Here is an 11,783-nt window from a genome sequence, read left to right on the forward strand (position 1 = left end):
CCAAAGAGGCTAGAAAAATTCTGCAGAATTAATTATTGATGTATTATTATTATGTTTTAATTAATATTTTTATTGAAATGGCCAAATTGTGACTGAGGGCAGTTGCATGTGCTGGTCAGTTTGTTTTTTGTCTAATAAATGACAGTAGGCTACAGTTTTTTTTTTATTTAAAACTTTAACAGATTCCTATTTTTTTCCTAATGATATGATGTAATAAATTTGTTTTAATGTTTCTTTATTGCAAATTTTTATAAAATATTTTTAGTATATCAAAAAGTGTGGTTATGATGACATCTGACTAGTTAATCCAGCAAAAAAGTACTGCTTAAAATGTCACTAAAATACAGTATTTAAATCTCATAGTGAAATAGAAACTGAGGCGTATAACTGCAAAAAAAATAAATAAATAAAAGAACCACCCCTCTCACCAGGCTGGCTACACGCCTGCATATATGCATACATACAAAGGTAATGAGACTGTTTTGTCATCATGCCTCATCTTTGTGTGGTTTCATATGAGAAGTGAAAGGGGTGTAGTAAACTAAACACACATATGTATGTGAAGTCAAAAGTCATGTTTAATAGACCAAAACCATTTTCATAGTATTTCCTACTTAATAGTTTTTATTCTGGAGAAAGTCTTAGGCTATTTATTTTAGTCTGGCTGGAGTAAAAGCAGTTTATTTAGGCCCAATAAGCATGTCAATTTAATAATTCAATTCAATTCACCTTTATTTGTATAGCGCTTATACAATGTAGATTGTGTCAAAGCAGCTTCACATAAAAGATCATAGTAAATTGGAACAGTGTAGTTCAGTTTGTAGTGTTTAAGTTCAGTTCAGTTGAGCTCAGTTCAGTGTGGTTTAATAATCACTACTGAGAGTCCAAATATTGAAGAGCAAATCCAACGATGCGCAGCTCTACAGGACTTAATATAATAAGTCCCTTAAGAATTTCTTTATGTCTGCAGAACAAACCACTGTTGCCCAATGGCTTTCCTCATTTTTCTTTAACATAAGTAATCTATAGTTAACTCTTTAAATTGCACTTTAGGCTGAATAGTCTCTTTGTAAAAAAACTAGTAAAATATTATGTAAATTATATAATATTGTCATCATGGCAAAGACTAGTAGAAGTTAGTTTATAAAACTGTACAAAATCTGTTAAACAACACTTTTACATATTTGATGCAAAACCATTTTTTCTTTAAACTTCAAAAGAGGGCTAATAATTGTGTCTTCTGTTATATTTCCCTTTATACCTTCTATAATGCCCTCTATAGAAAGCCTGAAATTACTATAGAAATGGACCACTTGCTCAATAAAATGTCAAATTCTAGGGACATTGCTAGCAAAACAAACAAACAAACAAACAAACAAACATTTGTCGTGACTTTTCACTCAAAAGCATCTTGCTATAGCTACTTAATTTATAATGTAGCCATATTAGATTTCTTGAAAGCTTTCTTGCTGTATAAGCTGTTTATTTTGTCATTTACCACTGTTGAATATACAGATTTATATTTGAAATACACCCTTTTAAGTAATGAGCTGTTCATCTTCTGTGATGTGACCATCTTTTTGCAAAAACATGCAAAACATGTTTCAATTGCATCCACTGCCACAATAAAAAACTATAGTGATTTATAGGAATACTAGTGTTTTTGAACTATATTATAAAAATAGCATATTTAAATTCTATAGTTGCTCTATAGAAAAACACTACAATATTTACTATAAATTACCATAGTATTTTTTCATGAGGTTATTTCTTCTGCGATAAGTAAAACGATCTTCACCACTGGTGACGTTTCCAGGTGGCAAAACGTGAGATTGGGGAAGTGTCCGACTTCTGATGTGTTTTTTTGAGCCCTTCTCTTACTGCAGACGCCTGCTCTCGTCTACAATGCAGTCAAGGCGAGGCGCAGCTCAAACAAAAATCTCCACATCGGAAGTGGCGTGGCGTCATTTCTTCCACGGCGGCCGTGACGTGGCATTACGCAAGCGCAGATGTGATTGGGTTTCCTGACACCAGACGAGCATCACACTGACAAAACTTTAGACATTTGGAGAAACCTCGTAGTTTTAGGTGATTTGTGTGCTTCAACATGGGTCTAACTATCTCGTCGCTCTTTAGCAGGCTGTTTGGAAAGAAACAGATGAGAATTCTCATGGGTGAGTGTTGAGTCTAATGCTAGCTTAGCTAGCAGCGTTAGCTAACTTTCGCAATTGTGTCATATCGCAGAAAATGGCAAATTAAACAGAAAACCACAGCTGTGTCCTCTGGGTTAATTTAAAGAATACTTAAAGTAAAGCAAACTGAAATTGTCATGTGTTTTTTATTGAAGTGTTTGAAATTTGATGCCAAATGCTTCAAATAAAACGATTATGATAAATGTTTCTGTCAGTTTATGATCAATAAACAGTTTTGACTGTTTTGTAGAATTATATCCAAGTATAGCGTAAATATAATGCAGTTTAATTTAGTGTTGTGTATATTATATCGTTTATTATGTCGTTTATTATGTCATTTATTTTTACCATCATCATATAATGTTTTACATTTAATTGTCGTAAAAACCACCATGTATTCATTTTGACATCGTACATATTTCAATGTATTATATTCACAAGATATCATTTATCAATAAAATATTCAGTTCTGAAGACATCGTTTATGGAATAACTAGCTTTTTAGCTTCACTAAATGTTTTTTATTTTTTGACAATTTTTTTTAATTTATTAATCCAGAATTATTAATAAAATTCGAGTTTTAGGGCATTTGATTTGAGCGAAAGCCCTGACTGTGTATCTCTCTATATGTGAGTGAATATATTTTTCAGAAATATTGTATATACTGTGTCTGTACAGCACAGGTGTCAAACTCGCAGCTCTGCACAGTTTAGTTTTAACCCTAATTAAACACATCTGATCCAACGAATTGAGTCCTTCAGGTTTGTTTGAGACCTACAGGTAAGTGTGTTGAAGTCTGCGGCCCTCTAGGAACTGAGTGTGACACCCCTGCTCTACAGTATGGGCTTCTATTCAAACTTATGCTTTTCAATGTTTTAGCGTTATAGTCAATGTTAAACTGTAGCTTATTAAAGCATAAATCAACATGTTAAAATGGCGGTACTACATATTCCTTATTATATTCCAGTATATTTATTAGAATTGTACCATTTAGTTCTTTTAATGAGATTTAAAAATTCGTGACTGTCATTTTCTGTTTTATAAAGTTAGAAACCTCGTTCCCATCATATACATTGCTGTTTTACAGTGGGTCTGGATGCTGCAGGGAAAACCACAATATTGTACAAACTGAAACTTGGCGAAATCGTGACCACAATTCCAACTATAGGTAAGAGGACAGGACTGTTAATCATGTGACACCATAGAATTTGACTTTATGATCTTAAAGCAGTTCTCATGGGTAGATTGAGGTCATTGTCTTGTTTTTTTTCTGAGCAATGGTCATATGAGTAATCTGTCATCCACTGGGAACTTCTTTATGAATTTCTTTTGCTTTTGTCTTCCTTTAAGGGGTTTCTGTTATGCTTTCAACTTCTGTTTAGTCTGTAATTTTGCTGTTTGAGTCAAGATACTTTCTATATCAGCAAGCACTTTTGCGAAACCTCTTTTGAAATGCTTCATTTGTAGGCTTGAGGTTTGGTCAAGGAATTTGCACAACATAATTTCTCGAATTTTAATATTTGTGGTTGAATTTAGGACTGCATGATATTGGAATATTTGACATTACGATATTTTATTTTTCTGCGATTTAAATATTGCGATATTATGAATACAGTTTCAGAAGATAATTTGAATAGCAGTGTTTGACCATTTTCTGCATCAGTCTTGTACATGCATTGAATAATGACAATACAAAAACTGCTTGTCTTACTTTAGTCCAAATATATAAAGAGTACAGATATTGTTTTGAATTAAGAGATTTTTCTTAAACAGGCAAACTTATCTGCCAGTGGGGTAGGTAAAATAATTATTTTATTTTTGCTTTGAAATGTAGATATTTGGACTAGAAACGAGACAGTCTAAGAAAATTATTTTGGCATAAATTGTATAAATTCCGTACAAATACAGTAATTGAATGCAATTCTGTAGCTCTGGTCAATTATAATTCAGACTCAACATTGCATTTCTTGTGATGTGACTAATGCACATTGCAGTATCGCAGTGAATAGATGTATTGTGCAGCTCTAGTTGAATGGCTTTAATAGTGTGTTGTCTTCGCGTCTACAGATAGATGTAATATACTGATACATTTGATTCTTCTCTAACTGAACCTATGTGTTTTGACCTTGTGTGTATTTGACAGTTGATGTGAATGAGAAGCTACTTTAATACTTGCATAATGTGCCATCTGAGAGTTGATTTTTCTGTGTGTGCTTTGTCCGTGCACTCAGTAAATCATATTTTAAGATTTAAAAATATAAGGGTGTAATGAACCCCTCAAGTCATGATTTGAAAAATATTTCGATACTGAAACAGCAATATGATATATTCTATAAAAAAGTTGAATATTATTATTGTTATTTCTCAAACATATAGTTAAAATAAAAAAAAAGTTATCTTTCTCTCTTTAGTAAACAAACCACACATGTAATTTTTTGGTCATGAAACGTCATTATGCAACGTAATGCATGAAGACAAAATTAATATTTTTGTGTGAATTATACCTTCATATATTCAGTAAGCTAACTCTTGGCAAAAAAAACAACAACATCACTATTGCGAATCATTTAGTTGTTATCAGCACATTATTTCGTGATTTTCAATTTTACGATGTATCGTTACATCCGTGATTAAAACTGACAAAACATTCAAATGGATGCCGTTGTTTTCTTGTGCACTCATTAAATCATATTTTAAGAGTTAAAAAAAAATGAGGGTGTAACGATACTCTCAAGTTACGATTTGAAACATATCTTGACACTTAATCAGCGATATGTTTTCAACTCAATGTTATATGCTATAAATAAGTTGAGTATTAGTATTATTATTGTTATTTTTAAGCATGTGGTTAATAAAAAATTTCTTTCTCTCTGTGGTAAACAAACCCCCAAGCATGTCTGCTCGCATGAGAATTTTAGGCTTGAAATTTCATTATGCAACATAGTACATAAAGACAGAATCGAATTTTTGGGTGACTTATACCTTGGGTGAATGATTCAGTAAGCTAACTCTTGAGGCAAAAAACAAGCGCAATATTACAATTCAATTCAATTCAATTCACCTTTATTTGTATAGCGCTTATACAATGTAGATTGTGTCAAAGCAGCTTCACATAAAAGGTCACAGTAAATAGGAACAGTGTAGTTCAGTTTGTAGTGTTCAAGTTCAGTTCAGTTTAGCTCAGTTCAGTGTGGTTTAATAATCACTACTGAGAGTCCAAACACTGAAGAGCAAATCCATCGATGCGCAGCTCTACAGATCCTGAACCATGCAAGCCAGTGGCGACAGCGGAGAGGGAAAAAAAAACTTCACTAAAGGCGGAAGTGAAGAAAAAAAACCTTGAGAGAAACCAGACTCAGTTGGGCACGACCATTTTAATTTCTCCGCTGGCCAAACGTCTTGTGCAGAGCTGCAGTCTCAGTGGCGGAGGCTGGAAGCTGGCCTCAGCGAAGACTCGTCTGTCTCTGGAGCGTCATAAAGGGTTTTGTTTACATCAGCACATTTGTATTTCGCGATTTTTCAATATTACAATGTATTGTTACATCCCTAGTTAAAATAGACAAAAGATTTAAATGCATACTGTTGTTTTGTTTACTGTTTGCTTGAGTAAACGAGACATGAGCTGTAAAGGGTTTGCCCTTTTCTGGAAAGGGGGTGGGTTTTAGCAGCTCATTTGCATTTAAAGAGACGCACAAATTTATTTATTTTTTTTTTATATTTATTTATTTATTTATTTATTTATTTTTATGGTTTAGCTTAAATAAAGACAGTTGCTTTGTCTGTGCACTCAGAAAATCGTATTTTAAGAGTTTAAAAAATGGGGGTGTTAAGATGCTCTCAAGTGTTATTAACTTGATATTATATGCTATAAATAAGTTCAGTATTAGTATTATTATTATTTCTTAAATGTATGGTAAAAAATAAATACAAACTCTCTCTCTCTCTCCCTCATATATATAATATATATCAGTGGTTAACAAACCCCTAAGCGTGTGACATTTTTGGATGAATTATACCTTGGGTGAATAATTCAGTAGGCTAACTCTTGGAGAAATAACAAGCTCAGTATTACGAATGGTTTTGTTTACATCAGCACATTTTTATTATGCGTTTTTCAATATTACGATGTACCGTTTCATCCTTAGTTGAAATAGACAAAACATTAAAATGGATGCCGTTGTTTTGTTTGCTGTTTGCCTGAGTAAATGAGTCATGAGCTGTAAAGACTTCGCCTTTTTCTGGAAAGGGGGTGGGTAGTAGCTGCTCATTTGCATTTAAAGAGACGCACAAAAAGAGTGTGATTTTGGTTTAGCTTAAATAAAGGCATTTGTAACATTGTGTGATAAAACATCTTTGTAATTTTAAGCTGAAAGTTCTTTAGTTGACCTAGCTGACACTTACAAACTCATAAAAAGGGCTTAATAGGACAGTATTATCTTAAGAATATGTCACAATCAACTTGTCATCATACGTGTGGTTTCTGTGATTGCCTGATTGTCCTGTCTTACACCACTAAAGTTTTCAGCCAGTGTTTCATAAAAAAGCAGAACCGTTTCACTGTTAAATGTTGTATGTTAAAGTACTATATTTTTTATTGGTCAGGTTTTAATGTAGAGACTGTTGAATACAAGAACATCTGCTTCACTGTGTGGGACGTCGGCGGTCAGGACAAGATTCGTCCTCTTTGGAGACACTATTTTCAGAACACACAGGTAAGATCTCAATTAAGAAACACACATGTGCTATCCTAAGCTGATCTTATCCTAAGTTTATTAAAACCCAACTGCTTTATTGACTGATTTTAACTCTAAGTCTAAATGGTTTGTTTGCCTGTCCTTAGGGTTTAATCTTTGTGGTGGACAGCAATGACAGAGAGAGAGTAGCTGAATCTGCAGAGGAGCTTTCTAAAATGGTAAGTTTATATCATTGTGAATGTCCCACTTCCAACAACCCCGTACAGTGTATACGGATGTTTGTTTGTTTGATTAATGTGGTTAAGTTGCCTCATCGGCGTCTTTTCCTGTGCATATGTGCAGTTGCAGGAAGATGAACTGAGGGACGCCGTGCTTCTGGTTTTTGCAAACAAACAGGATCTGCCTAACGCCATGGCTGTCAGTGAACTCACAGACAAACTCGGCCTGCAGAGCCTACGCAGCAGAACGGTACATGCATACAACACACTAACACTAATAATTGAATGTCACAAGGCCTGAGTGATGTTATTTTAATGTATATACTAGGGGTGTGCAATATTCATTATTTATTAATTCATTTTCCTTCGGCTTAGTCCCTTATTAATCAGAGGTCGCCACAGCGGAATGAACCACCAACTATTCCAGCTTATGTTTTATGCAATGGATGCCCTTCCAGCCGTAACCCAGTACTGGGAAACATCCATACACTCTCTTTCACGCACACTCATACAAAACGGCGAATTGAGTTCATCCAATGCATGTCTTTGCACTGTAGGGAAAATCAGAGAACCTGGAAGGAAACCCATGCAAACATGACAAGTCCACACTGAAATGCCAACGGGTCACGCCGAGACTCAAACCAGCAACCTTTTTGCTGTGATGCGACAGTGCTAACCACTGAGCCACCGTGCCATGCAATATTTACAAAAAATTTTTTTTTGAGTGTAATATTATAGATGTTTTTACCATCACTTCATGGATGCCGAAAATAATATTAATATTATTAATACTAACAAATTAAAAAGTAAAAAAATAAAGAAATTCTTATAAATACCATAGGAACGGTATAACAGGAAGTTTTGGTGATTTATTTATTTTTTATTTTTTTAAACCTTGATTTTTCCAAACCTCGAAAACGGTTGTTTTCCCATGTCTAATGTAAACCTGCTTTTGTTAACTGAGTGTGTGTTCCAACAACAAACAACTTGACAGCATATTTTTTGATAATTTTTAGCTGTACGTTTTGTCTGATGTTCTCTGTCTGGGCTTCTTGCAGTGGTACGTTCAAGCGACCTGCGCAACACAGGGCACTGGACTCTATGAAGGACTGGACTGGTTATCAAATGAGCTCTCCAAACGCTAGAGCGTGCCTGTTAGGGTCCCAGATGGTGCGTATAAACCAATGGAAAAGCTAGAGACTCCTCTTAGAATTGAATTAAGTGTGTGTGTGTGGCACAGCGGGAAGCTGGAGAGAAACCATCAAAAACTCTGCGCCTCTCTTAGCTTTTCTTTTCTACAATGCACTCTTTTGCCCACGTTTATCTATTTCTTTTTATTCTATTTCGTTCAGCCAAAAACAGCTTTTTTTCAAAATAATTTTGCTGCGTTTTCAGTTTTTTAGAAGGGCGTCAAGCAAAACCAGAAACACTGGAGTTTTTGATCAGTGAACAGAGGTTTGGGTTTTGCTTTAGGATTGTTTTGCTGGAAATTTGGGTTAAGGAGATTGTCGTTAAGCTCACTGGAGGTCTGTAATATTTCATTCACAACATGTGGAGTCGACTGGCGAATCAACGCCATTCATTTCCAACAATCCTACTAGATATGCAATGTTGTAAAGTCTGTCACGTTGCGTTATTTGCTGTAGAGTCTTGTGGTCCTTCTAAACATTATCTGCATGAGTTAACTTCATTCTGGATCTCAGTTTCCTACATCAGCAGCACATGGCATGAATGGCATGAAAAGGTTCACTTTCTTTTAATAGGTTTGCTTCCCTCTCAATCCGTTGTGGTTTGTGGCAAATGTTCGAGTGACCCAGAACACAGGTTTTAATGTAGGACGGGGTCAAAGGGAACGGGATGTCCTTTAGCCACGGCGACGCAATGAAATTGACGTGATTTCTGTCTAAAACGTTCCGCTCAGGCGAGTTTCTTGAGCTTCTCATTATTGGTGATTGAATGTGACTTCTGAATGCAGGTTTAACGTATCGATGAATTCCATGTCTGGTTGAAATGGTTTGCTTTCTTAAACTGATGTGTAACAGATACAATCTATTTTACCCTAATATCATTATTAATTTGTTTGTGTATTATATGTATGATATTGTTTTAGAATAAAAGATAATCATGACCTGATTGTGTTGAATATGTTTTACATCTTAAGGGTATAGGTCATACAAAAATGAAGGTTTACCCCAGGAGTGTCCAAACTTGGTCCTGGAGGGCCGATGTCCTGTACAGTTTAGCTCCAACTTTCTTTAACCCTTGCACAGGGGCGTTGCTAGACATAAAGCTATACTGGGGCACGTACCCCCTTCCCCCATATACATACATACTATATATATATATATATATATATATATATATATATATATATATATATATATATATATATATATATATATATATATATATATATATACATGCATACACACTATATATATATATAAATACACTATATATATATATATATATATATATATATATATATATATATATATAAATACACTATTTTTCACTATTATTTTGAGGAATATTTATATAATAATAAGAATACTATTATTTATAATAATTATAATATACATATGTGTATTATATTTATTATAAATAAAAGTATTATTATACAATTATTCTTCAAAATAATCTTAAATGTCACTGGAAAACAATGTTAAAACAACTGGAGTGATGCTAAGATCATTTAAGAAATTACTTTTGCATAAATATTAATTTCATTTAAATTAAATTCTATAGACAATTCAATAAAATACAAAAAAAGGATGTTATAGGATTATTGTTATGTTATGTTATAGACTTGACACATGGCAGATAATTAGGTTTATTAAGTCTTACCTCCTGACTCGTCATCCCTCCTTTTTGCTTCATACAAAATAAATCTACAAGGAGGCATGCGTAGTATGATCTCCATCATATTGTTTGCACTTTAGTTTTGCCCACTTAGAAAACAAAAAAGGATGTTGCACTGGTTTTACAACGCATGAGCGGCGCGTAACAAGCAGCCTGGTGCGCATGTTTACTACCGGGACTCTCAGAAGAAGAGCAGCGCGTGCGCGAGCAGCGCGTGCGAGAGGCGCGCGCGTGTTCTCTGCGCACACGCGGAGATGCGTCAGTTTGCTTTTTGATTGCATTGCTTTCACCAGCGTTGGTTCGGTTGCACATAGAGAATAACGTCTTTATTTCAGAATTACCACTCTTAATAAATACACTTGCATATGAAGTAAATCATATCTCAATGCATTTACTGGGGCACTGGAGATTTTTGGGTCTAGCGACGCCCCTGCCCTCGCATCATGTTCACATCCCACCCCTTATTTTAGTGTTCCCGGTCAAAATTGACCGGTCTGTTTTAACTGCTCTTAGATTAGCACAAAAAAAAAAAATTTTCACCACCAAATTTTTATTCAACATTCTTTAGCTGTGAGCAATGTGACAAAGTAGTGTTTAACATGAATTTATAGAGTTAGACATAAAAGAACTGCAGTGAAAATACATTTTTAGTGCCTATTTGTATTACACAATGAACAATAGATGACTGAAATCAAAATACTTTTTCATTACTAATAGACCGCTCGCTAAAATAATGATCTCAGGGTCTGACCAAAGAAATTAAAACTTTAATCCATCTGAATGATTTATCAACCAGCAAAGCACAAACAAAACGCTATACTTTGTTCCGAGGGCTCGAATTTTCATTCAGTCCTTCAATTGGCCTTTATTAGTGTACTAATATAGGGAATAGTGACTGAGGGTATGGACGGTGAGCATAGACACAGAACTAGAACTAGTTATACTTTGGTCATTTTTGAGCGCGATGCTAATGGTCTCATCCAATAAAATAATTGATGCTAAGCTAAAAGTTCTGCTACACCCAGAGATAGGCTGAGCAAATAATGGCAGAAAGAAAGGAATAAAGAAAAAGAAAGAAAGAAAGAAAGAAACACAAACAGAATGGTTCACCTAACAGACACCTGTCTAGTCTGTGTGACGATATGATACATTGTTTTATCAGGAAGTTGATTCACGTTGGAAGATCTCACGGCAATCCATAACTTATTGACTTAGTGCCTAATCCATATGAATTTGTACGATCTCATTCATATAATTAGGTACAATTTGCTTATCCCCAATGACGGTTGGGTTTAGGGGTGGGTTTAGTGACATGCCTCCTTTTAAAAACCACACATTTTCAGACAACTGAACTTGTACAAATTAGCCACTAAACTGACAAAGCGTAAAATAGTTCTGTTTCCTTTGAGATCATGCTGGAGGATCAGCACATAAACGAGGAAAAGAGATGTGTACCTGTAATAGACATTGTTCAGTCTGAAATGTGTGATTGAGTTTTGGTGGTGGAGATGTTTTCTGTCTGATGGATGAATATAGTCTGGATACCCATTCATTTCCTATGGCGGTCACTTTTGACCAGGAGCACCACTGGTGTAACAAGGTTGATTAAAACACTCAAAATTTAATGAAAGAGATGGTCATCACTTTTATATGTTCAAGTGCACAGTGTGGAGGATATCATAAGGCCTTGAGGCAATCAGATGTAAAACACAATATTTCTGAGTGTTTAAAGTTGTAAATCGGTCAGATTTGACCCGAACACGACAGGAAGGTTAACACATATGCCTAGAAGTTTTTAATACACCTTGAAAAGCTTG

General features: G+C 34.7%; 1 protein-coding gene across 1 annotated transcript; it reads left to right on the forward strand.

The window, feature by feature from the left end:
• The first annotated feature begins 1,985 nt into the window (after nt 1-1,985).
• LOC130246160 (ADP-ribosylation factor 4) lies at nt 1,986-9,237 on the forward strand. Its single transcript, XM_056479054.1, has 6 exons — nt 1,986-2,174; nt 3,280-3,360; nt 6,795-6,904; nt 7,033-7,104; nt 7,229-7,354; nt 8,163-9,237. The coding sequence occupies exons 1-6, from the start codon at nt 2,108-2,110 to the stop codon at nt 8,247-8,249; spliced, it is 543 nt and encodes a 180-aa protein (XP_056335029.1). The 5' UTR covers nt 1,986-2,107; the 3' UTR covers nt 8,250-9,237.
• The last annotated feature ends 2,546 nt before the right edge of the window (nt 9,238-11,783 follow it).

Source organism: Danio aesculapii, chromosome 18 (genome assembly GCF_903798145.1).
Source record: "Danio aesculapii chromosome 18, fDanAes4.1, whole genome shotgun sequence".
NCBI lineage: Eukaryota > Metazoa > Chordata > Actinopteri > Cypriniformes > Danionidae > Danio > Danio aesculapii.